At 40.8% G+C, this 23,377-nt stretch overlaps 1 protein-coding gene across 3 annotated transcripts in view; it reads right to left on the bottom strand.

Moving 5' to 3' along the window:
• Positions 1–3,765: 3,765 nt before the first annotated feature.
• The window catches only part of KCNK4 (potassium two pore domain channel subfamily K member 4), a 62,382-nt gene continuing 42,770 nt past the window's right edge, over positions 3,766–23,377 (bottom strand). For all 3 annotated transcript variants that reach the window (XM_077455798.1, XM_077455800.1, XM_077455799.1), the window contains exons 6-7: positions 10,340–10,479; positions 3,766–7,845 (exon numbers count right to left, since the gene is read on the bottom strand). In XM_077455798.1, the coding sequence (XP_077311924.1) occupies positions 7,351–7,845; positions 10,340–10,479 (635 nt within the window). In that variant the 3' untranslated portion in view covers positions 3,766–7,350. The remainder of the gene's footprint in view (positions 7,846–10,339; positions 10,480–23,377) is intronic.

Raw genomic sequence — 23,377 nt, 5'->3', positions numbered from 1 at the left:
CCTCCAGCTGTGAAGGGGCATTTTCCCAGAGAATCTGGAAGTGACACCTAGGTGCGAAGTGACCATCCCTTTGTGAATATAAATACAATTACAACTTGATTAGGCCTTCAAAGAGACTCACAAGACCTCCACCCCCTTTTAGAGTGTATAAATATACAGTGGTGTGAAAAAGTGTTTGCCCCCTTCCTCATTTCCTGTTCCTTTGCATGTTTGTCACACTTAAGTGTTTCGGAACATCAAACCAATTTAAACAATAGTCAAGGACAACACAAGTAAACACAAAATGCAATTTGTAAATTAAGGTGTTTATTATTAAAGGTGAAAAAAAATCCAAACCATCATGGCCCTGTGTGAAAAAGTGATTGCCCCCTAAACCTAATAACTGGTTGGGCCACCCTTAGCAGCAACAACTGCAACCAAGCGTTTGCGATAACGTGCAATGAGGCTTTTACAGCGTCCTGGAGGAATTTTGGCCCACTCATCTTTGCAGAATTGTCCTAATTCAGTTACATTAGAGGGTTTTCGAGCATGAACGGCCTTTTTAAGGTCATACCACAACATCTCAATAGGATTCAGGTCAGGACTTTGGCTAGGCCACTCCAAAGTCTTCATTTTGTTTTTCTTCAGCCATTCGGTGGTGGACTTGCTGGTGTGTTTAGGATCATTGTCCTGCTGCAGAACCCAAGTTCGTTTCAGCTTGAGTACACGAACAGATGGTTGGACATTCTCCTTCAGGATCTCTTGGTAGACAGCAGAATTCATAGTTCCTTTTATCACGGCAAGTCTTCCAGGTCCTGAAGCAGCACAACAGCCCCAGACCATCACACTACCACCACCATATTTTACTGTTGGTATAATGTTCTTTTTATGAAATGCAGTGTTCCTTCTACGCCAGATATACTTGGACACACACCTTCCAAAGAGTTCCACTTTTGTCTCATCGGTCCACAGAATGTTGTCCCAAAAGTCTTGGGGATCATCAAGATGTGTTGTGGAGAAATTGAGACGAGCTTTGATGTTCTTTTTGCTCAGCAGTGGTTTTCTCCTTGGAACTCTGCCATGCAGGCCATTTTTGTCCAGTCTTTTCCTGATGGTGGAGGCATGAACGCTGACCTTAACTGAGGCAAGTGAGGCCTGCAGTTCCTTGGACGTTGTTGTGGGGTCTTTTGTGACCTCTTGGATGAGTCGTCGCTGCGCTCTTGGGGTAATTTTGGGCGGCCGGCCACTCCTGGGAAGGTTCACCACTGTTCCATGTCTTCGCCATTTGTGGATAATGGCTCTCACTGTGGTTCGCTGGATTCCCAAAGCTTTGGAAATGGCTTTATAACCCTTTTCAGACTGATAGATCTCAATTACTTTCTTTCTCAATTGTTCCTGAATTTCTTTGGGTCTTGGCATGATGTGTAGCTTTTAAGGATCTTCTGGTGGACCTTACTGTGTCAAGCAGCTCCTATTTAAGTGATGCCTTGATTGTGAACAGGTGTGGCAATAATCAGGCCTGGGTGTGGCTAGAGAAATTGAACTCAGGTGTGGACAACCACAGTTATAGTATGTTTTAACAAGGGGGGCAATCACTTTTTCACACAGGGCCATGATGGTTTGGATTTTTTTTTAACCTTTAATAATAAACACCTTCATTTACAAATTGCATTTTGTGTTTACTTGTGTTGTCCTTGACTATTGTTTAAATTGGTTTGATGTTCCGAAACACTTAAGTGTGACAAACATGCAAAGGAACTGGAAATGAGGAAGGGGGCAAACACTTTTTCACACCACTGTAGTCAGGCTCCCAGCTTTAGTTAGAACAATATATTTGAATGTATACCATGCACTATACAAAGTTGTTCTCCATGCTTGTGGATAGCTACATGCCTGTATATTAAAACACATCATCTTGAATTCGGCTTCAGCAGTCAACGTTACTGAAAGCCCTTAAGTTCTGGGTTTTCCCTATCATAGCTAACACTACATACAGCATGCTGCACTGTGTTCCAGATTCAAGCCGAGGCTCCCTGTCTCATACCCGGAACATAATAATATATCATAGTGGCTCTCAGCCATTCATAGAACAAGTGATGTATTCTAGCAATGATGAATACAAAGCTTCCACTAATTCATTGCTAGAATACATAGCTTTCTCTAAATGGCAGGGCAACACTGTGATAGATTCCACTGTGTTCCGGGTAGGAGACAGGAAGGTCTTGGCTCGATCCCAGAACATAGTGCTGTATGCTGTTTGTAGTCTCAGCTACATACAGTTTATACCACACATCCAGTGGTCTCACATGTTAGTGAGGGACATAAATCATTTGGGCTGCCTTGGCCCAAACAAACTATGTACAGGCATACCCCACTTTTAAGTACACAATGGGATTTATTTACTAAAGCTAGAAAGTACAAAATCAGGCTCACTTCTGCATAGAAACCAATGAGCTTCTAACCCCAGCTTGTTTAATTAAACTTTGGTAATAAAATCTGGAAGCTCATTGGTTTCTATGCAGACGTGAGCCTGATTTTGCACTTTCTAGCTTTAGTAAATAAACCCCATTGTGTACTTAAACGTGGGGTATGCCTGTAAAATGTAAGAAAAGCTTGATTTCAGCTTTAACATTTGGCACTTTTATTTTTTTATTTTTTGGGGGGGAGGTGGGTACCTGGTTTTGACAAGTACTCACTCCCACTTCTGCCTAGATCTCATAGGCGATCCGAGTGGAAGTTCACTCCCCTTTCCCCTACAGCCTTCTGGGACACATCACAGATCCCAGAAGACTGCAGGGCCATTCACAAAGTGCACCATGGCTCATGCATGCACAGTAAGAATGCTGGCTGTGAAGTCACAAGGCTTCACAGACAGTTTTCCTTGGATAAGATGCCGGCACTATGGGCCTGAAGCTCGGTGAAGGACTGCCTCTGGTGAGGTCAACACTAAACCCTTAGACAAGTAAGTGTACTTATATTAAAAGTCAGCAGCTATTTATAGCTGCTGACTTTAAATGTTTTGGGGGGAGACTGAAGCTCCTCTGTAAACCCACAGAATGCTGGGGCAGCTTAAAACTTCTATGAAGGCTGAGAGTATGTTTTGCATTGGTTGGTCTAATTTCTGGAGTCTGCTGTAAGCGTATGAGTGTCCTTTGCCCTAACCCTCCCTCAAAAGTTTCTGATTAAATTCTCTTTAAGCAAAAGATCAACAGTGTGAAATCAGTCTATTGGTCACCACTGGTGGGTTGGTAAGTACTGAAAAGAGAGGAATATTATGGGAGCTCCTCTGTGTTTTTGTCAGAAGACATATTCCATATTTATTCATACTGGAAAATTGTTTTACGTCATGTTAGTTTCCTTTATCATAGAAGGAAAACCATTTCATATTGTATCATTTTCCATATGTAAATTAATGGTGCACAAGGGAAACACAGAAATATATTCAAATAAACCATAATAATAACTTACATTGAAAACTAGATAGGTTAAATGCAGAAATGAATAACAGCTTGCGTTTTCAAACCCCTTTGCGTTATGGGAATGTCTCTTTAAGCTTCTTCCAGATTAGGGTATTTAAGGACAGGCGGAGAGCATAAAAGTTCACAAATTGATCCAGTGATGAGAAAAGATGTAAGGACAGGCTAGGGAAACAATATCTGGAAAGATGCCAGGCATTATTATGATGCTCAGAGAAACATAATGGAGAGTGGGGCACGCTCTGTAGAAAAGAGGATAGAAATTGCAAGAGTACTGGTTCAGTCTTGGCAGCACATAAGACAAACAACATTTAATCTGTAGCCGCACAGACAGCTCATTAAACCTCTTTATTGCAGACCATTTATTAATCACATTCACATCCCCACCGATAGGCAATAGCTTCACAAGCCAATCAGATGACTGTGGAAGAAGTATAAAAAAAACATGAGCTCATAAGTCTACCTATGAATTAACCCCTGCTGATATGGTGATAATCGGTAAGTGCTGGATGCCAGTGTCCGCGTGAGAAGTTCATGAACCTGCAATTCATAATTGTGACTTAGGACTGACACTGTAACAACTGTATTTATAATTTTTTTTCTTTTTAAGTAGAGTTTGAATCTGATTCACATAAGAAGGTTGGCACTTTGCACTTGTTAGGGATTGTCATATGTTTTAGGATGCATTTTCATAGTGCGTTAAGTGGAACCCCAGCTAAACTTTTGTTTTACTTTTAACAGAGTGGAGAAGGGTAAGAACTTTTGTGGCACTTTTGTTATTGTCTGTTCCCCCCATTGGGGACATTATGTCTTCACTTCTACTTTGATGACAGGTGGTCATGGGAGGATTGGAGAGGAAATCACTTCAACAAAGTGTAGCATCAGGTGTTTATTGCTGTTTGTGTCCCTTTTCTGAGTTTTGCCTTCACTTCATGTCCTGGTAGGGAAAATAACTCCCCGATTCACGAATGCCATTTTAAACGGTGCTGGAAAAGCGGCTATACTTTCCAGTGCCATTTTAAAATGGCACCAGAAATAAGCCGATCCTACAGGTCCTGGTGAGGATTCAGGCTAAAATTGGTGGCTGTCAATGACAACTGGCATCCATTATTAAGCCCAGATGCTCTTGGGCTTCTGATGCTCCTGCAGATTGCTCCATAGGAACACACTGTAGAAGCCAGATGCTTTTGCATAGTGTTTACATCAGGAGTGCAGTAATGTTACGATTGATTTCACCCACACTTCAAGTCAGTGTAGAGGCTCAAGGCTCGAGTTGTCCTCTCCCTATAGCAGTAGATCACTCACATAAGTGAACGCAATGGGGGTTATTTACGAAAGGCAAATCCACTTTGCACTGCAGGCGCACTTGAAAGTGCACTGAAAGTGCACTTCAAAGTGCAGTAGTTCTAAATCTAAGGGGTAGATCTGAAATGAGGGGGAGCTCTGCTGATTTTATCATTCAATCATGTCCAGGCTAAAATGCTGTTTTTTATTTTCCTTGCATGTCCCCCTCGGATCTACAGCAACTTTACTTTGAGGTACACTTGCAGTGCAAAGTGGATTTTGCTTTAGTAAATAACTTCCAATGTCATTCAAATTTTTACTGATCACAAATCTGTCGCTGTTGCGGTATGTAGTACCTTCCATAACCTGACTTACTCTTATCTTAATGTTATGCTAACAATTCACTCAAACCATTTTTTCCCCCACATGCTTCAAAAAGGAATAATATTTCATTAAAGTAAAACACATGCATTCGCTTTGAACTTTACCATTCCACTACATTGGATAAAAGTTGCACTAGTGTGATATAAATGTAATCAGCAGACTTTGTTGAATACTTTTTGTGGTAAAAATACGGGGGTGTCCAAATTATGTAAACATCACCTTGAGAACAATTACAGGAAAATGTATTTTTTCCTATTTATTCCCAATAAAATCCAAATTGGTAAACTACAAAACTTGACAGATATTATGTGTGGAATTGAGCAGATGTGAAAAAATGCTTTGAAGCTCTAGAAGTTAGAACAAAAATAAAAAAAATACTCAATAAAAGTTTTAAAAGCACTTTCTGCTGCAATACCTTAAAGTCCAACTCCAGGAATCAGAAAAAAAATCTACCCTTGCAGTGGGGCCTCTCGCCACTGCAGAGGTTAAATGCTTGTTATATTTAGGGGGTTCAGAAACAGACATTATTACCTGCCCAATCCCACACTTCAGTAGGCTTCAACATTCTGCTCTTCTCCACACCCTGACACTCCGCTCTGTGGGCTGTCGCTAAGCGAAATTACGTATAATGCAAGGCTTTTCACTTTGAACTGTACATGGAGGGGGTAAGCGAGTAACATGTGAGAGGCTTACATTAGAGGATGCAGGGACCCTTCTGGAGTATAAATAAGTTATTTCTCTTTATTCCTACATATAGCAAGCATTTAACCTTGTGGTTCAGTGTTCCTGGAGTTGTAATTCCCTTCAGGGTTCTCCTCCACCTACTTCTTTATCCTCACTAGATATCCTCAGTCTTCCAGGTTGAATGACAGTCAGCGCCATTCAACCCACTTCCTCTGAACCCAACATGCTGCCTGGGCTCAGAATACTACTGCCCTAAGTGGTGCTTACACCTAAATGCTTGAACACCATTCAGGATCACTCACTGCTGGAGGAAAACAGGAAGGCCACATGATGTAACAGAACCAGCCTAAAGACTATTGGTAAAAAATATGTATGTGGTTTTTGTTTTACGTTACGGGGGGTTTAAAGAAACATGCATCTGCATTGAGAAAAAAAACTTAGTGAGAAACATGGTGACTGCCATGCTGGACTTTCCTTCAGAAAATGCTAGTTTAATGGCATATCTAACTTCTTATTTCAGTACTTTAAGCCACTGACCCAGAACAAGTATACTGATAAATATTTCAAATTTTCCCCTGACTTTCCTGAGCTGCATTCTTGTTCCTGGGTCTAAAGGATAGACAGTCCAGTGGTGTTTTCAGAAGGAGGTCAGCAATGGCAGCTCCATAATTCACTATAAGAGGTTTGCTTGAATGGGGACACAGAGAGGAATATAAACCTGGAACATACTGTAATACTTCACCACTCTGTCCAAAACGAATTACAAATTTGGCTAAAATGGCACTTTAAAGCCCAAGAGAACGTTCCGTTTAAACCTAGTAGGTACATTCCAGTTGCATCAAATCAAATAGTGTGCAAAGTTTTATAGTTAATTTTCGTTTGAAGACAGCAAGGGCTTAAAAAAAAAACCCTGACCCATGCCAGCATGCTATGGGCATGCTATGGTCTGACAAACCCCCTACTAAATCAGACTTATAGCTCTACAATCAACAAAACTGCCTGCTGATTGCTGATAGCTCTGCTGTGTAGGGAGATGTTGGACCTCTTCACAGAGCCCACTTTTTCCTTATGCAGAGAAAAAGACCTTCTCTGCAGTGTGGTTGTCTGGGAACAGTATTTTCTACTTAGGTTTTGACTACTTCCTAAAGAAAGTAAACTCTGAGAATCTTCACAACCTTTTGTTTTGATACAGTTAAGTTGGGCTTTAACCTTTTGATGTAGTGGTACAGGAGATTCTAACATTGATGTGGCCTATACTTTTTTCTGGATATGTCTGGATGGGCTTAGAAAATTGATTACATTTTTCAAAATAGCCAGTATAATATCAAAATAATCTGGCTGAAGGCAAAAATCAGTTTGTAGATGAACAATAGCCATGAGGCTCAAAACTTTGAAAAACATTCTCAAGAACTTCAGTTTATATACTTGCAATATATTATCATTATTTCATGGGGAATATGGTAGTGCAGTAAAGGGAAAAGAGTGGCACTTTGGTAGTATTGGAGATTTTAAAGCATAATTTTAAGAATAAGGGTAATTTCTCCTAACCACTTTCCCCTTTATCTCGATTCCGTGGGGCAGAAATGCTTCGTCCACCTAGCCTCTTCCTCTTCTTGCTCTTCAACACTTTTGCTCCAATTTCATCCCCTGTTTCTCCTTCCTCTTTCCCCATCTCACTCTGACTGTCAGAGGATTCATCAATAAAAGCCAAATTTTCACCCCACTCCATGTCTCGTCTCCCATGATCCTCTGTTCTAAGTGCAGGAGTGAGTGGGGGTGTCTGTGGAATGATTGGGGTAGATGTTGGGAGTGTTTGTGGTTCTTCATTTTCCTCCTCCTCCTCTTCTTCTTCTTCTCTCTCGTCCTCCTCCTCTCCATCCATATCCATTTCTTCATCTTTCTGTCCTGGATCTTGTAAAGCCCCTTTCTGGCGAAGCATTCGTTCTTGAAAGTTAAGGCTTATTCCACGGTGGGGAAGTTTAATATCAGCAGTCATACTTGCTGTCCAGTTTGCTGCGTGGGCTGTTAGTCCACCCATCTGAAAGAAAAGGTTAAGGTAGTGAGTCTTCATTTACTTTTCATGAAAACCTACAATACTTCCATATCATTACTCAGTATACATGAATAGAAAACCTGAAGCATGACGAAATTCAGTTTTTTTTTTTAAATATAGCTAGAATATAAAACAATTTACAAAAACCATTCACGTATACGCATTAAGATTAACTTGAAGTATAGTTACATAGTTAATCTAGTTGAAAAAAGTCCCTCCAGTTCAAACAACAGAGAAAAAAAAGAAAACCATACCGTCAAATAGAAAACCTCCATATACACTATCCAGTACCCTCAGTTGATCCAGGGGAAGGCAGTATATGAAGTATATGTAAAGCCAACTTTTTTTTAAATAACCCCTGGAACTAGTAATGCACTTTGCACTTTTTTCACTGTTGCCATTCTGTAGCCCACCTGGACCTAAGACACCCAGAAAGATGCCTTTCATGTTTGACTTTGAGGATTACTCCTCTCAGATTCTGGGGAATTATTTTTTAAACTAGGGTCCAGTGTTTCCCCAGACACCTCTAATCCTAACAAAACAGACAATCAACTAGCTTTTTCAGAAGCTCAAGGTCAACAACGGCATTTTCTTCATATTTTTTCAAACAACCACTGGGTGGATTGTTTATTTAGAGTCCTGTAATGCAAAATATGGCATTATGCAGGAGACTTTCTCTTTTTGGAATGTTTTACTTATGTTCTCAAACTGGCTTTCCCCACAGTCTCTGTTTCCTGCACTCTAGTGAAGTCATTAAAAATAATTCTAATTGCTAGATTGTTTTCCAATAAGCTTAAAAATAGTATAGTTATGGACAAAAAGGGGTGGAAAAAAAATCTGAAGAGAGAATCAGAGTGATAAAATTGAGTTACAGTCAAGGTTTTGGATAGAGTGGAGAAGGGATAGAACCTCTGTAAAGTTTTTACGATATTGTATTGGTATTGTATGCAGACTGAGTGGGGGGAACTATGAAGAAATTGCCGGCAAGACATGTTAACGTCTTACGTCCTGATTCTGAGGTGGTTGGGTGCCTTCTCCAGTTCGGGAGAGACCCATTGTACTTCAAGCATTCCAGGGGAGGACTCTTTAGAAGAACACCATGTACGGGTTGGTTTTCTTAACAAGAGCCTGGAAGGGCTGAAGTAACCAAGAGAATCTGGTCTTGTGGATATCGCCAAGCAGGCTGAAAGATCCAGGTATCCTACAAGTGTTCTACAGCTTAGTTTCCCTACATGTTCTGCAACAACGTCTGTGACAAAGACTTTGTTCCTGAGTAAACACCTTATTGGCTGCTAGGCCTTGTGAGAGAGGGACTGTCCAGCATGAGTGTTCATCCAGCTGCGAATGGCTATTCCCTGGATGCAGGCAAGTTCTTTAACGTTTTTGGACTTTGACATTGAGAGTACCTGAACTTCCATTCCAACCCTCTGATCCCAAGTTGAAAGACTGTTCAATGGTTTGAGTTTTGCAAATAAAATTCATTCAAGTGGATCTATTGTCAGTCTCAAGTTACTGGGTCATCTACCACGGGACATCCCCTAGACGTGCCATAAGGAGAACAGAAGGTAACGGTAAGCCCAAACATAACCAGCAGCTCCTTTGGGGGTTAGTGCTACACAGTGAATTACATTTTCTGCAGTCCCTATCCACCCTTGTTGTAGCATATCATTAGCTCTAAAATTACAGTTGCTGTACTCTGATGATCAGCATCATTCTATAAAGTCCCACCATGAGTGAGAGGCTCATTCATTTACCTTGTTTATTTTTCAGTTCATTTGAACAAGCAATGTGAAAAACTGTACATACTGTGGTAGAAAGCAGGCCATAGACTTTCTCAATACCTCAATACTGGCTGTCCTCAAAAACCATATTCCCCTACTCATATGCCCAGAAAATCCAGTGCTGTCTGGTGAAACCTGCTGGTCCTCTGTCACCTGTCATCGGGGGCCAGGTGTTTCTACTGGGTACTTGCATCCAACTCCCTGATGACGCACCAATGTACAAGTGCAGTGTACCTGAGATTGCATGAGCAGTGTGCTGGAAATTTCCCTGAAGCCTCCTGGGGTGGGTAATGTAAGTAACCCAGGAAGCTTCGGGAAGGAGGGAGACATCATTATTGATTAGGTGAGAAACCAGACTGTGCTGGACATGAGCTGCTGAAAATGTATTAAAGAAAAACATATTTAATCTCTGATTGTGTAACAGGAGGAAGTTGGAGGAAAAAAAGTAAAGTATCTAAAGAAGGTTAGGTCTCCTTTATTATCCATTTTGAATTATTACAATTTAAAATAAAAATAATGGGTATATTCAGTAAACCACAGCAAGAAATTGAAAGGTGCATCATCTCACAACAACCAGTTAGATTTAAAGCTTTGCTTCTTTGGCTTCTATTGTACTGATAATCACATGCATATTTGCTTTTATTACAAATATATGGGTTTCCAAAACACGTTGTATGGATAAAATATTATATATTTACCTCTGCTCGTGTTTTTCTGGACAAAACTCTCAACCAGTTCCCAATCATTGTCAAGATGGAAGCAAAGTAGGCAAGCCCGAGCAAAATCCAAAACCAGACCAGTGGTTTGTACCATGTGTGCTCCTTACCAGCGCTGTCTCCTGGAAATTGACATGTAAATTAAAGATAACCATCCTCTGATATAAGGTACCATCTATAGATCATAACATTCTAACCAACTTGCCAATAACAGATCTCCCCTTGACTACTCAAAAATACAAAGGTGTTTATTATTTAAATATGTCCCGTAACACAGCTTATTCACTATGATGTGCATAAAATAATAATGCAGAGAAAAGTGTATTAACTTAAGGGAACAATATATTTCACATTACTGTTTATTTATTGCTAATACTTGCATGATGGCCTTTACTTGTGAAGTGGTTTTAGGCTGCTACTGGCAGCACATAGCAGGTTTGTATTGAACTGTTATATGTAATAAATAGTACAGAGATTAGCTGCAGGATTCAGCTTTTAACATGGGTAATGGCCGAGTGCATTTTCTATTTCTGAATTCAAGGTGCTCCAAATCCAAGGGGCTCTAACATATAAAAATCAACTCAACTTCTTTGATCCAGAGCATGGCCCCACCCCTCCAACCCCCTAAGCCTCACTATGGGCCAATAAGACTGTGAATAAAAGTGACATGCCAAAAGCACAGGTTAGCAGATGGAAAGGTAAGTGTAATTTGATATTTGTATGCAAAAGTGCACTCTAGTTTGGATTCAGACTCTGCTTGTCTTTTTTTAAGACATTTTTATTTAATTTTCACAATACAGAAAAGAGGTGATACAATAAACCTAGAAATTAGAAAAAATACACTGCGCACACAAGAGGAATTGGGAGTATACTATACATACATGTGAGAACGATATGGAAGTAGGCAATATGAAAGATCAAACGCCATGTGTCGAGAATCAGATATATTAGGCAAGAGGATTGCACATGATTAAGTCTAAGCCCTTGTACACACAGTCGGAGATTCCGACAACCAAATCCGTCAGAGTAATTCCGACGGATTAATTCCGGAAGAGGTCCGGAAGTGATGTTGCATACACACGGTCAGACTAAATTGTCGGAAAATCCGATTGTACATAACGTGATGATGTTATTTCGTTACGACGGGACTACGTTCAGGCTAGTAGCCAATAGCGTTGGTCTAGGAATTTGATCTGAGCATGCGTGGCACTTTGTCCGTCGGAGTAGGCTACACATGATCGGAGTATGTCCGATAGGAGCATTTTGTCTGAAAATGTTACCGGCAAGTTGGAAAACTTGGTCAGTCGGATATTCCGACGGAAACAGTCCGATGCAGACCACACACAGTCGGAATATCCAACAAAACGGTCCGATAGGACACATTTCGTCTGAATCTCCGACTGTGTGTACAAGGGTTAAAGATTACAAATAGCACTCCACACTCATGTGACAATAAAAAGAGGTTAGCTGAAAGGCTTATCTAACCAGGTTGACCATTAGGTGTTTGGTATCCCAAAAAAGTAGTACATCCAAACTGACCAAGTGTGTTTAAATTTATCATATTTATTTTTACTTGATGTTGTTCACCTCTCCTTTCCATTCCACTACTGTAAGGCAACACTGTAATGGTGTGCACTGAATGGATTTAAGGGTGGTCTTTTGTATCCAGGGCGTAATCACTTCCCAGAGCCTTTGATCTTTAGGCAAGGCCACCAAAGGTGGAGAAGGGGTCCTATACCTTTCTGGTTGTCAACCCTAAAACACCTAGAGCCTAATTATGAAAACATTTGTGCTGGACGAGAAGGGGTTCTATATCATCTAGTTAGAAATTTGTAAAGATGCTTGTTGAATTTGGGTGCTGATGGATGATACATGGAATAACCTGGTGATTTTCCAACATATTTCTCCAATTCTTTGAAAAAGTACAGGATGGTCACCGAGTGAGTCCCCAGTATAAGCTTGTACATTTATTTTTTACAGGTACCTATATAGTCGCTGTCAATTTACGCAGAGCTATACATATATAATGTACATTCACATAAGTCCCTGCCATCAAGGAGCTTATGATTTAAGGTCCCTAACTCACATTCATACATACACATACTAGGGCCAATTTACCTACCAGCATGTCTTTGGAGTTTGGGAGAAAACTAGATAGAGTACCCAGAAGAAACCTGCGCAGGGAGAACATGCGAACTCCAGACACATAATGCTGTGGTTGAGATTTGAACCAATGACCCTAGTGCTGCAATGAGGTAATGCTAACCAATTTGCCACTTTGCTGCCTAGACTCCAGCTTCACTTTGCACATGTATTTAAATGGGGAGAGGGAGATAGAGGCCCATAATTTGGGCAATATTTTACTGATATAGTCAAGTAATTAGCAGTATCTGCATTTATCCATTGGGAAATTCCTGTAACAGAGTTGTGAAGCTTTCAGGGATAGGAGCTGCCCATGAGGGGCAAATTTGGCAAAGGATGTGTCGTTATGCACCCCTCAAGTTCGAAAAAAGTGTACACCCTGTCCAGGTGGGAACCACGAATGCCTCCCCTTATAGAGGCACCTCATAGGGCACTTTTTAGCGGCCAAGTCATCATTTGCATCCAATCTGTCCCATAGGAAAAGGGTAATGAATGTAAGGGGTTGTCCAGTCTGATAGTCCCTTATCAGCTGTAGGTATCCATGGGGCACCAGCAAAGTTTTTACCCACCATAGTTTTTTGCAGTGTGACCCATACTTTGTCCCCTACTTTGTCCCATACTTTGTCTGAAGAACTGTGGTGTCAATTTAATATTTGCAGTAAGCTTTTACCCTTTTTTTGGCCTTTTAATAGAGAGCCACATTGGGTAAGCCCAGTTAATGGTTCGATTTGTAAGCCAGTCTTGTGTGTTTCGCATGGCACACAAATATCAAGAAGACCCCCTTCAAGTGATGGGCTCTGCCTGTCTTTTTAATGTTAGTAATGTAAGTATCTATGGACCCTCCCATTCTTCTCCTACAGAATCAAAAGACTTCCGGTGTCATCCTATCTGATAATAATAACCTCATTGATTTTTATAGGCTTTTTATGTATACCACATTTATGCTTTTCTAGGTCATTCATCAAAATCTATTATTCGCTTTTAATCAATGATTAAAGCAGCGGTATTTACTCTTTAAAATTCAATAAACAAGTTTACAAAAAAAAAAAAAAGAAGCGGTATTAATCCCAAAATCAAAAATGCAATATATTGCAGCTTGCCAGTCATTAGATGTGGTGGCTGCATAGGTTTTTTTATTCCTGACTCTGGATGAAGGGGCATAGAGGGCTCGTTTGGACAGCATCATTGTCAGTGTGAGGGATGGTAGTGTTAGATGGGCTAACAGATTTAGATAAAATAAAAAATCAAAGACAAACTCCAGCAAATATTTTATAAGCAGTTACAGTAAACAGTTTTATTCCTTTTGGTATAAGGGTTTCATATAAATAAATTAAATCTGATCATTGTAAGCACCCCTGTCAGACACCAAACACCATCCAAGAATTGGTAAGATGTTTTCTTTTGGATTTAACATTGCGTTACGAATATTTGATGTATTTATTTAATGTACTAATGAAATATACTGCCAAAAATACCTTAGCCTCATCTGTAGCAGCTGGAGGGAAACCTGCTGGAACTGGTGCAGTTAGTGAAACACATGAGCGCATATACAGATCCTTCTTTCCAGTCAGCTCTCAGCATCTATAACAAGCAGATCATACCTCTACAAACTTTACACCCATTGATCAGTTGGACGCAGTTTCCCATGGGGGACACTGGACAGGGGGGGGGAGAGGCAGGAGCACTGGCAGGAGACCTGAAAAGAGGAGTCTTGTGGCTGCTCTGTGCAATTCCATTGCACAGAGCAGGTAAGTATAGATATGGTTGGTAAGGTTGAATAAGGACAACAGTCCATCCAGTTCAACCTGTGTAGCTGTGTTTCAAAAATCATTACCCATATCCCCATATATTGTTTTAGCTTAGATGCCCGTCCAAGACTATCCATACTTCCTGCTGACACCAATGATTGTGGAAGGGAGTTTCACAACCTTACCACCCTGACTATGAAAAACCCCCTATGCAGCTTAAGGTTAAACCTCTTCTCTTCCAGTCTCATCGTGTGGCCCTGTGTCCTCTTACACTCCCTGGGACTATAAATTTTCATGTTTGTTATTTAAAAAAAAGAAAAATTACCTTTACAGTCACTTTAAAGGTCCTGTCCCTTACCCAGCCATGACTAAACAATGACAGGTGAAGCAGTATACTGATGAGTTCATCTCTCTGTCACTCAGCCCTCTTCTCCTATCAGCATGTTCCTTGTTACATAGTTACATAGTAGGTGTTGTTGAAAAAAGACACAAGTCCATCCTATGTGTGTGAATATACGTCAGTATTACATTATATATCCCTGTATGTTGCGGTCGTTTAGGTGCTTATCTAATAGTTTTTTGAAACTATCGATGCTCCCAGCTGAGACCACCGCTTGTGGAAGGGAATTCCACATCCTTGCTGCCCTTACAGTAAAGAACCCTTTACGCAGTTTAAGGTTAAACCTCTTTTCTTCTAATATAATGAGTAGCCCCCGTGTCTTATTAAACTCCCTTCCGCGGAAACATTTTATCCCTATTGTGGGGTCACCAGTATGGTATTTGTATATTGTAATCATATCCCCTCTCAAGAATCTCTTCTCCAGAGAGTTCAGTGCTCGCAAACCTTTCTTCATAACTAATATCCTCCAGACCCTTTATTTGTTGCCCTTCTCTGTACTCGCATCCATTTCCAGTACATCCTTCCTGAGGACTGGTGCCCAGAACTGGACAGCATACTCCAGGTGAGGTCGGACCAGAGTCTTGTAGAGCGGGAGAATTATTTCTTTATCTCTTGAGTTAATCCTCTTTCTTAATGCATCCCAATATTGTGTTTGCTTTGCTTGCAGCAGCTTGGCGTTGTATGCCATTGCTGAGCCTATCATCTAGTAGGACCCCCTGGTCCTTTTGCATCCTTGATTCACTCAGAGGTTCTCCCCCTAGTGAGTAGATTGCATTCATATTTTTGCCACCTAAATGCATTTGTTTACATTTTTCCACATTGAGCCTCATTTGCCATGTATAGTAGTTGCCCACACCGTTAATTTGCTAACACATGTGTTCTACAGCACAACTGATTTGTTCCTTGTGATGCTCCTCCCTCTCTTCCTGTAAGCTTTGCTGTACAGGGACTGCAAAAGGCTAGTACCAGATCAAATTCAGGTACTTACATTTCTTGCATTTCAAAAATACATTTAAAGATATACGTAAATACACAGCTGTATTAATTTGTATCTTTTATATATGCCTAAAGTTCAACTTTAACTGGTTCCCGAGCAGCTCACGCAGATTTACTGCGGTACAATAGCTCTCCTGGGTGAAATTCCATACATATACAGGTTTCCCTTTAAGAGCCGCTAGAGGGCAGGTGCGCGCTGCATGGCGGGGGAACCAATGCATGTGGCCGGCGGTCGCAATCGCCGCTGGCCACGCGTGATCGCGTGCACGAGAGCCAGCATGGGGATTTTTTGTGTGTAAACACAAATCCCTGTCCTTTCAGAGGAGAGGAGACAGATCATGTGTTCCAACTAAGTAGGAACAACAATATGTCTCATCTCCTAGTCAGTCCTATCCCCATACAGTTAGAACACACTCAGAAAACACACAGTCAACCCCTTGATCGCCCCCTAGTGTTAACCCCTTCCCTGCCAGTGACATTTACACAGTAATCAGAGCATATTTATAACAGTGATCGCTGTATAAATGTCAATGGTCCCAAAAATGTGTCAAAAGTGTCCAATCTGTCGGTCGCAATGTCACAGTACCGCTAAAAATCGCAGATCACCGGCATTACTAGTAAAAAAAAAAAAATGCCATAAAAATGCCATAAATCTTTTACATAGATTGTAGACACTATAACTTTTGTACAAATCAATCAATATGTGCTTATTGCAATTTTTTTTTTACCAAAAATATGTAGAAAAATATATATTGGCCTAAACCGATGAAGAAATTTTTTTTAATTTTTAGGGAAATATATATTATAGCAAAAAGTATATATATTTTTTTAAATTGTCGCTCTTTTTTTGTTTATATCGCAAAAAATAAAAAACGCAGAGGTGATTAAATACCACCAAAAGAAAGCTCTATTTGTGACAAAAAAAGGACGCAAATTTAGTTTGCGTGCAGCATAGTACGACCGTGCAATTGTCAGTTAAAGCAACACAGTGCCAAATTGTTAAACGTTCTCTGGTCAGGAAGAGGGTAAAATCTTCCGGGGACCGAAGTGATTAATATAAAAAATGTATAAATAGATTCAAAGCATGCAAATTTTCACTTTTCCCTGGATGTTTTTTCGTTTGCATTTGCTCATATTATGATGTTAATTTATTTATATACACAGCATATGTATTGACAATGTACCCTTTTATCTTTTTACAATATTCACATTACTAATAACTTAGGGCCGGTTTACACCTTGAATGGGCTGAAATCACACTGGATCACACAAAAAGTAGTGCATGTGCTACTTTTTAAAAATGCACCACACTAAATCACATACTACTCTGGTATCATGCGATCTGGTGCAGGCAAACGCAATACATTTGTTATTTGTGCTTGGGGTGGCATTCACAATGCATTGGCACCCATAGCAGATTACAAACCATTGCGTAGTGTGGGAAACGAGTATGGAGCGCCCCTTTCCCACACCACTTTCTGGTGTGAACTGTCTGCTGTAAATAGTCTTTTTTTTAACATACAATGAATAAAAATATTTTAGTTACTTATTTTTAGTTTTACCCTGATGAATTGGCCGTTCAGTGACATGAAATGCATTGGTAGTGTTTTATTGAGCTTACCAATAAAAATGTGTATGTTAAGGTAGACCTCTCTAAGACCTCTCTTAGCCCTTGTACACACGGTCGGAGAATCCGTCGGAATGTGTCCTATCGGACCGTGTCGTCGGACAATCCGACTGTGTGTGGTATGCATCGGACTGATTCCGTCAGAATATCCGTCGGACCCAATTTTCCAACATGTTGGAAATATTTCCCGACCAACTGGGCCGATCGGACATACTCCGATCATGTGTAGAGAATTTTGATCGAACCAAGTGCCACGCATGCTCAGATCAAATTCCTACACCAAAGCTATTGGCTACTAGCCTGAATGTAGTCCCATCATAACGAAATTACGTCATCACGTTCTGAAAGATCGGATTTTTCGCCAACTTTGTCCGACCGTGTGTATGCAACAGTTTCGGACAAGATCCGACGGACAAAATCCGACGGATTTGGTTGTGGAAATTCTCCGACCGTGTGTACAGGGGCTTAGAGCATTAACCCACGTGGGTGCCTCTGCATTTACCCCATTTTGGGGCTACATCTTACCTACTTTGGCTTAGAAATATTCTGCTTACTACCTATTTTGGTGGCCACACAGGAAAGGAGGGTAAAACTTCCTAACAGGGGCACAGGCAACAATTAAAAACAGAGAGGGGTTTAAAAATATCTCCACTTTCAAAACTTAAACCAAAAAAAAAAGACTAAAGTTTAAATGTAAATGTAAGAAGTCCTATTACAGTATCATATCACAGCCTTGTGCTCACGAGGCTCTGTTGTGATCATGGTGTTTGTTGGCACCATAACAGTAATATTCAAATTAAAAGATTGTTTTGGAAACTCTACACATTTCGAATTGCATCCTGACAGGACTCCTAACATCTGCACGCACCTATTGTACGGGAACACCTGGTGCTTCCTCCTGAGTACATTGAAGCTACTCACACTTTGTCAAATATTAATCTCAAACCATTGTTGACATTTTTGTTTTGTCTACCCACCAGTGCATTATGTCATTGTCAGTTTTGCCTCCAGCTCACTCCCATGGTCATTGAAAAAAAAATTGCAGCTAGTGTGATGATTATTAAGTCATCACACAACAACAGTTTGATTATGTTTTAACCATAGGTACGGTGACATTAACAAATTTCATATTGCCATCAAGTTAGTGTTTAACAGAAATCAATGTAAGCAAATTTGCATCTTCTGATGGTGGAAGTGGTATAGGAACAAGGGGCACAGAAAGTACACTTGTACTTTTGGAACTTTTAGGATCTTCCTTGCCTCATTTTTCAGCCACTTTGTTAGTATCACAATGACTTACCACCATTTGTGGTCAGTGCAAGGTCACCGTTCTCACTGCTCAAGGGTTTGCAGTGATCCCACTATAAATTAAATGTCTATAATTGTAAAGTCACCTCTAGGGAACAAACAGGGTCTGCTATTAGTTGCATCGTTACATAGTTGGTCGAGTTGAAAAAAGACACAAGTCCATTTAGTTCACCAAAAAAAAAAATAAATACAATCCCATATACACAATTCTCAAACCACAGTTGTTCCAGAGGATGCCGAAAAACCCCAGCAAAGCATGATCCAATTTGCTAGAGCAGGGGAAAAAATTCCTTCCTGTTCCCCTGAGAGGCAATCAATTTTTCCCTGGATCAACCTTACGTATAAATGTGAGTACCCAGTTATATTATGTACATTTATGACAGAATCCAGGCCTTCTTTAAAGCAATCTACAGAGCTTTAAAGTGGTTGTAAACCCTTACAAACCACTTTGACCTACAGGTAAGCCTAGATTAAGGCTTAGCTGTAGGTCCAAGAAATATCTCCTAAACCTACATGGTTTAGGAGATATTTGCCATAAGACAGGCACCGCTGTCTACGGCGCATGCGCGGTTGTCAGCGGCGCGCAGGCGCACTGAGCGCGCCGCTGTTAACGGCGATATGCCGCGAGTGGCGGCTCCCGTGCACATGCGCAGGAGTGACATCATTGCGGCTCCGTCGAATGACAGCGCAGGAGCAGCGAGACCCACCAAGAAGATGGAGGCTCCGTACACAAAGGGGACAGCAGTAACTTCGCTGGCTCCTGTGTCAGGTAAGTGACACATAAATGGACTACTATGCGATGCATAGTAGTCCATTATGCTTTACCTTTGCAGGGTTTACTTTACTTTACCTCTCAGGGTTTACTTCCTCTTTAACAGCTCTCATGCCGCGTACACACGACTGTTTTTTCCGTCAGAATAAACTCTGACAGTTTTTCCGACGGAGTTCCGCTGAAACAGTTTTGCCTACACACGATCACACCAAAGTCCGACCGTCTAGAAAGCGGTGACATACAACGCGTACGATGGGACTAGAAAAAGGAAGTTCAATAGCCAGTAGCCAATAGCTGCCGTCTCGTACTTGCTTCAGAGCATGCGTCGTTTTTGGTCCATCGGAACAGCATACAGACAAGCGTTTTTTCCTGATAGGAATTGATTCCATCGGAAAGATTTAAAACATGTTCTATTTCTAGGTCCATCAAAATTTTTAGGAAAAAAAAGTCAGATGAGGCCCACACACGATCGGAATATCTGATGAAACCGTTCCGTCTGACTGTGTGTATGCGGCATAACTGTGAAGAAACCTTTCTGTATTTGGAGATGAAAACTCTTTTCCTCTAGATGTAAAGAGTGCCCCCTTGTCCTCTGTGATGATCTTAAAGTGAATAACTCAACACCAAGTTCACTATATGGACCCCTTATGTATTTATACATGTTGATCATATCACCCTTAATCTCCTCTTCTCAAGAGTGAATAAATTCAGTTCCTCTAATCTTTCCTCATAGCTGAGCTTCTCCCTTTCTCTTATCAGTTCTGTTGCTCTTCTCTGCACTTTCTCCAGTTCCCTTTATCCCTTTGGAGAACTGAAGTGCATATTCCAGATGAGGTTTTACTAATGATTTGTACAGGGGGGAAATGATATATCTCTCTCTGGAGTCATGGTGGCTGCATTCATTTTCCTTTTTAAGGCTAAGTATATTTTCTCAAAGTAAAGAAAAATAACTGGGTATATTGCCAAAATTCCTCTGTCCCTGTACATTTCTGTGCACTAAACTGATAATCAGTCTTCCCAGCTACCTGGTGATGAAGAGTGGATTAGGGATTTTTAGTCCAAATTACAACAGGAACATAGTGAAAACCATGGCATCCTCCATAGATGCAGCATATAGAGTGAGCATAGCCAGGAAGTGTGTTATTCACAGGGTTAGCAGGTAAAAAATAAATAAATCATGTTCTGCGCTATCCCCTTAAAAATCTGCTGATTATAATAATAATCTCACGCATTAGTATGGGACGTGATTAGTACTAGCAGCTGTCATCACACTATTATAAGATAGGGGATCTTTGATTTAGTAGCTCGCAAGACTTTTACTACTATTTAAAAAAATAAAAAATAAACCCTGAAAAGGCATACTATTGTAGCCACCAAGTTTAAAGTGTATGTAAACCCTAAATTTATTTGTGAGTAGTTGGACTTATGCCTTACTGTATACTGTTTTCTTAAGCAAATCCTTTTTGTGACTTATTTTCAAAGTGTTGTACCTGGAGTTCCTGCCCATAACATCATTTCTTGTTGCAGGCTGATAATGCAAAGCCACCGCTTAACAATTATCAGGCAGCATTGTCAGTTTGCCATGCACATTCCTTCATTTGGCCTCAGACTCCCTATCAAGGTTGTACAGGCCTCCTACAGACCTGACAGGCTTCCCAACATCAAACGGAAGGCATGTGCACAGCAGGCTGACACTGATAAGCTGCAATATATAACATTTTTGTTTTGGAGTTTAGATAGACTTTAAAGGCTGAAGTTGTGTTTGTTGTGATTGGATTAAAAAATCCTCGCCTGCCTGCTATCAGGAGAAGGGAGCAGAATGATGACTCCTCATTGTGGTGATGCCTTTTATTTGTCATGTCACCCGGCTGGGGTGGGTTGGTAACCTAGCTGTATTAAAGTGATTGTAAGCCTAGGTTAACATTGGAGTGATTTGTCATGCCATTTGAGAGATCAAATCGCATGACAAGTCGTAGCCTATTGGAAGCAATGGCACTGTTTCAATGGGTGTGACACAGATTTTGTGGCGCCGCACCGATTAGCAAAAGAAGTTCCGGCACTACTTTTGCAGATTTCAGGTGCGACTTCAATAGACATCTATGTAGACATCTATGTATGAAGCCACACAGGTGTCTATCAAGTGAAGTAGTGCGATTTCAAAGTAGCATTAATGTGAACCAGGGCAAAAGCTTCACATTTAAAAAAAATAGAGGAATAAAAAAACATGTTATACTTACCTGCTCTGTGCAATGGTTTTGCACATTGCAGCCCCGATCTTCCTCTTCTTGGGTCCCCCCACCGGTGCTGTCTGTTCCTCCCCACTGCCAAGTGCCTCCGTAGCAAGCCACTTGCTATGGGGACACTCCTGTGTGGCAGCTCCCAAGCCAACTGTGTGTGTCCATTGACACACACAGCATAGCTCATCCCCACCCTCCGCTACCTCCTCACTGGCTCTGATTGATAGTGGCAGGAGCCAATAGCTCCTCTCTATCCAATAAGAAGAGCGAGAGAGAGAGAGATGCTGCTCTCGTGCACATTGTTGGATGGAGATCTGGCTCAGGTAAGTATAAGGGGGTGGTGGGGGGAGCTGCACACTGAAAGTTTTTTACCTTAATGCAGAGAATGCATTAAAGTGGAAGTAAACTCCCCTATCGTTTTCATCCACGGAAGCTGCCATCTTTGTCTCTGTTTAATCTTCAGCTGCCACGGTGCTGCACATGTGATCCGTTATGACACCAGCCATTGGGTGGTTTGACAGTTTGGTTGAGAGCACAGCCAATGTGCAGTTAGCATTCCCGGGATGCCGTTTCTTGAAACTGTTTAAATCGATGGGTTTACTTCCACTTCAAGGCAGTGGTTCTCAACCTTAGTCCTCAAGTACTCCCAACAGGCCATGTTTGCAGGTTTTCCTTTATTTTGCACAGGTGCTTTAAATCCGAGTCAATGGCTTGATATTTTGGACAGCTATTTTATCTAAGAGAAATTCCCAAAGCATGGCCTGTTGGGGGTACTTGAGGACTGAGGTTGAGACCACTGCATTAGGGTAAAAAAGCTTCAGGATATAGAACCACTTTAACTACACTAGAGGAAAGTGAGGTCATCTAACTGAAAATGCTGTCTGCAAGAAGTGCCTATAATAAATTGTATTTCAGCTCTATCTTTAGCTTTTTGTCTGGAGTTCAGCCTTAATGGAAAACTACAAGATCTGGCCACCCACAAAACAATTATTAAATATACCTAACTAATGTGTTTTAATTTGCTTTTGAACCATGCAGTTTTTAACCACTTGCCAACCGTATACAGTAAATATACGGCGGCAAAGTGGCTCACCTGGGCAGGATCACGTACTGTGATCCTATGTTCCTACAATGCAGGAACACAGATCCCTGCCTTCCCATAGTACAAACATACCTCACACAGTTAGCAAGCACCCCCTAGGCACACATTAAACCCTTTAATCGCCCTGATGTTAACCCCTTTCCTGACAGTGTCATTAGTACAGTAACAAAGAAGAGAGTGTACAGGATGGCAGTGAGTCAAGGCTGGTCTATCACATGCCAAGAAAATTGCAACAAGAAACAGTGCATATTTTAGTACAGTAACAGTGCATATTTTTTGCACTGCTCACTGTATTAGTGTCACTGGTCCCCAAAAAGTGTCACTTAGTGTCCGATTTGTCAGCTGCAATGTCGCAGTCCCACTATAAGTTGCTGATCGCCGTTATTACTAGTAAAAAAAAAGTATAGATTCACAAATCTATCCCAGTAGTTTCTAGACGCTATAACTTTTGTGCAAACCAATCAGTATACGCTTGTTTGGATTTTTTTTCCAAAACCATGTAACAGAATACATATTGGCCTATATTGATGAAGAAATTATATTGTTGGTCTTTTTTTGTTTATAGCGCAAAAAATAAAAGGTGATCAAATACCACCTAAAGAAAGCTCTATTTGTGGGGAAAAAAAAGGACATACATTTTATTTGGGTACAGCGTTGCACAATCTCACAATTGTCATTTAAAGTAACG

This window comes from Lithobates pipiens, unplaced genomic scaffold (assembly GCF_037356315.1).
Source record: "Lithobates pipiens isolate NorthernLeopardFrog02 unplaced genomic scaffold, aLitPip1_a1.2 Scaffold_10, whole genome shotgun sequence".
In the NCBI taxonomy this organism is placed as follows: domain Eukaryota; kingdom Metazoa; phylum Chordata; class Amphibia; order Anura; family Ranidae; genus Lithobates; species Lithobates pipiens.
Note: the sequence above shows the minus strand (reverse complement) of the source record. Positions and strands in the feature narration are given on the sequence as shown.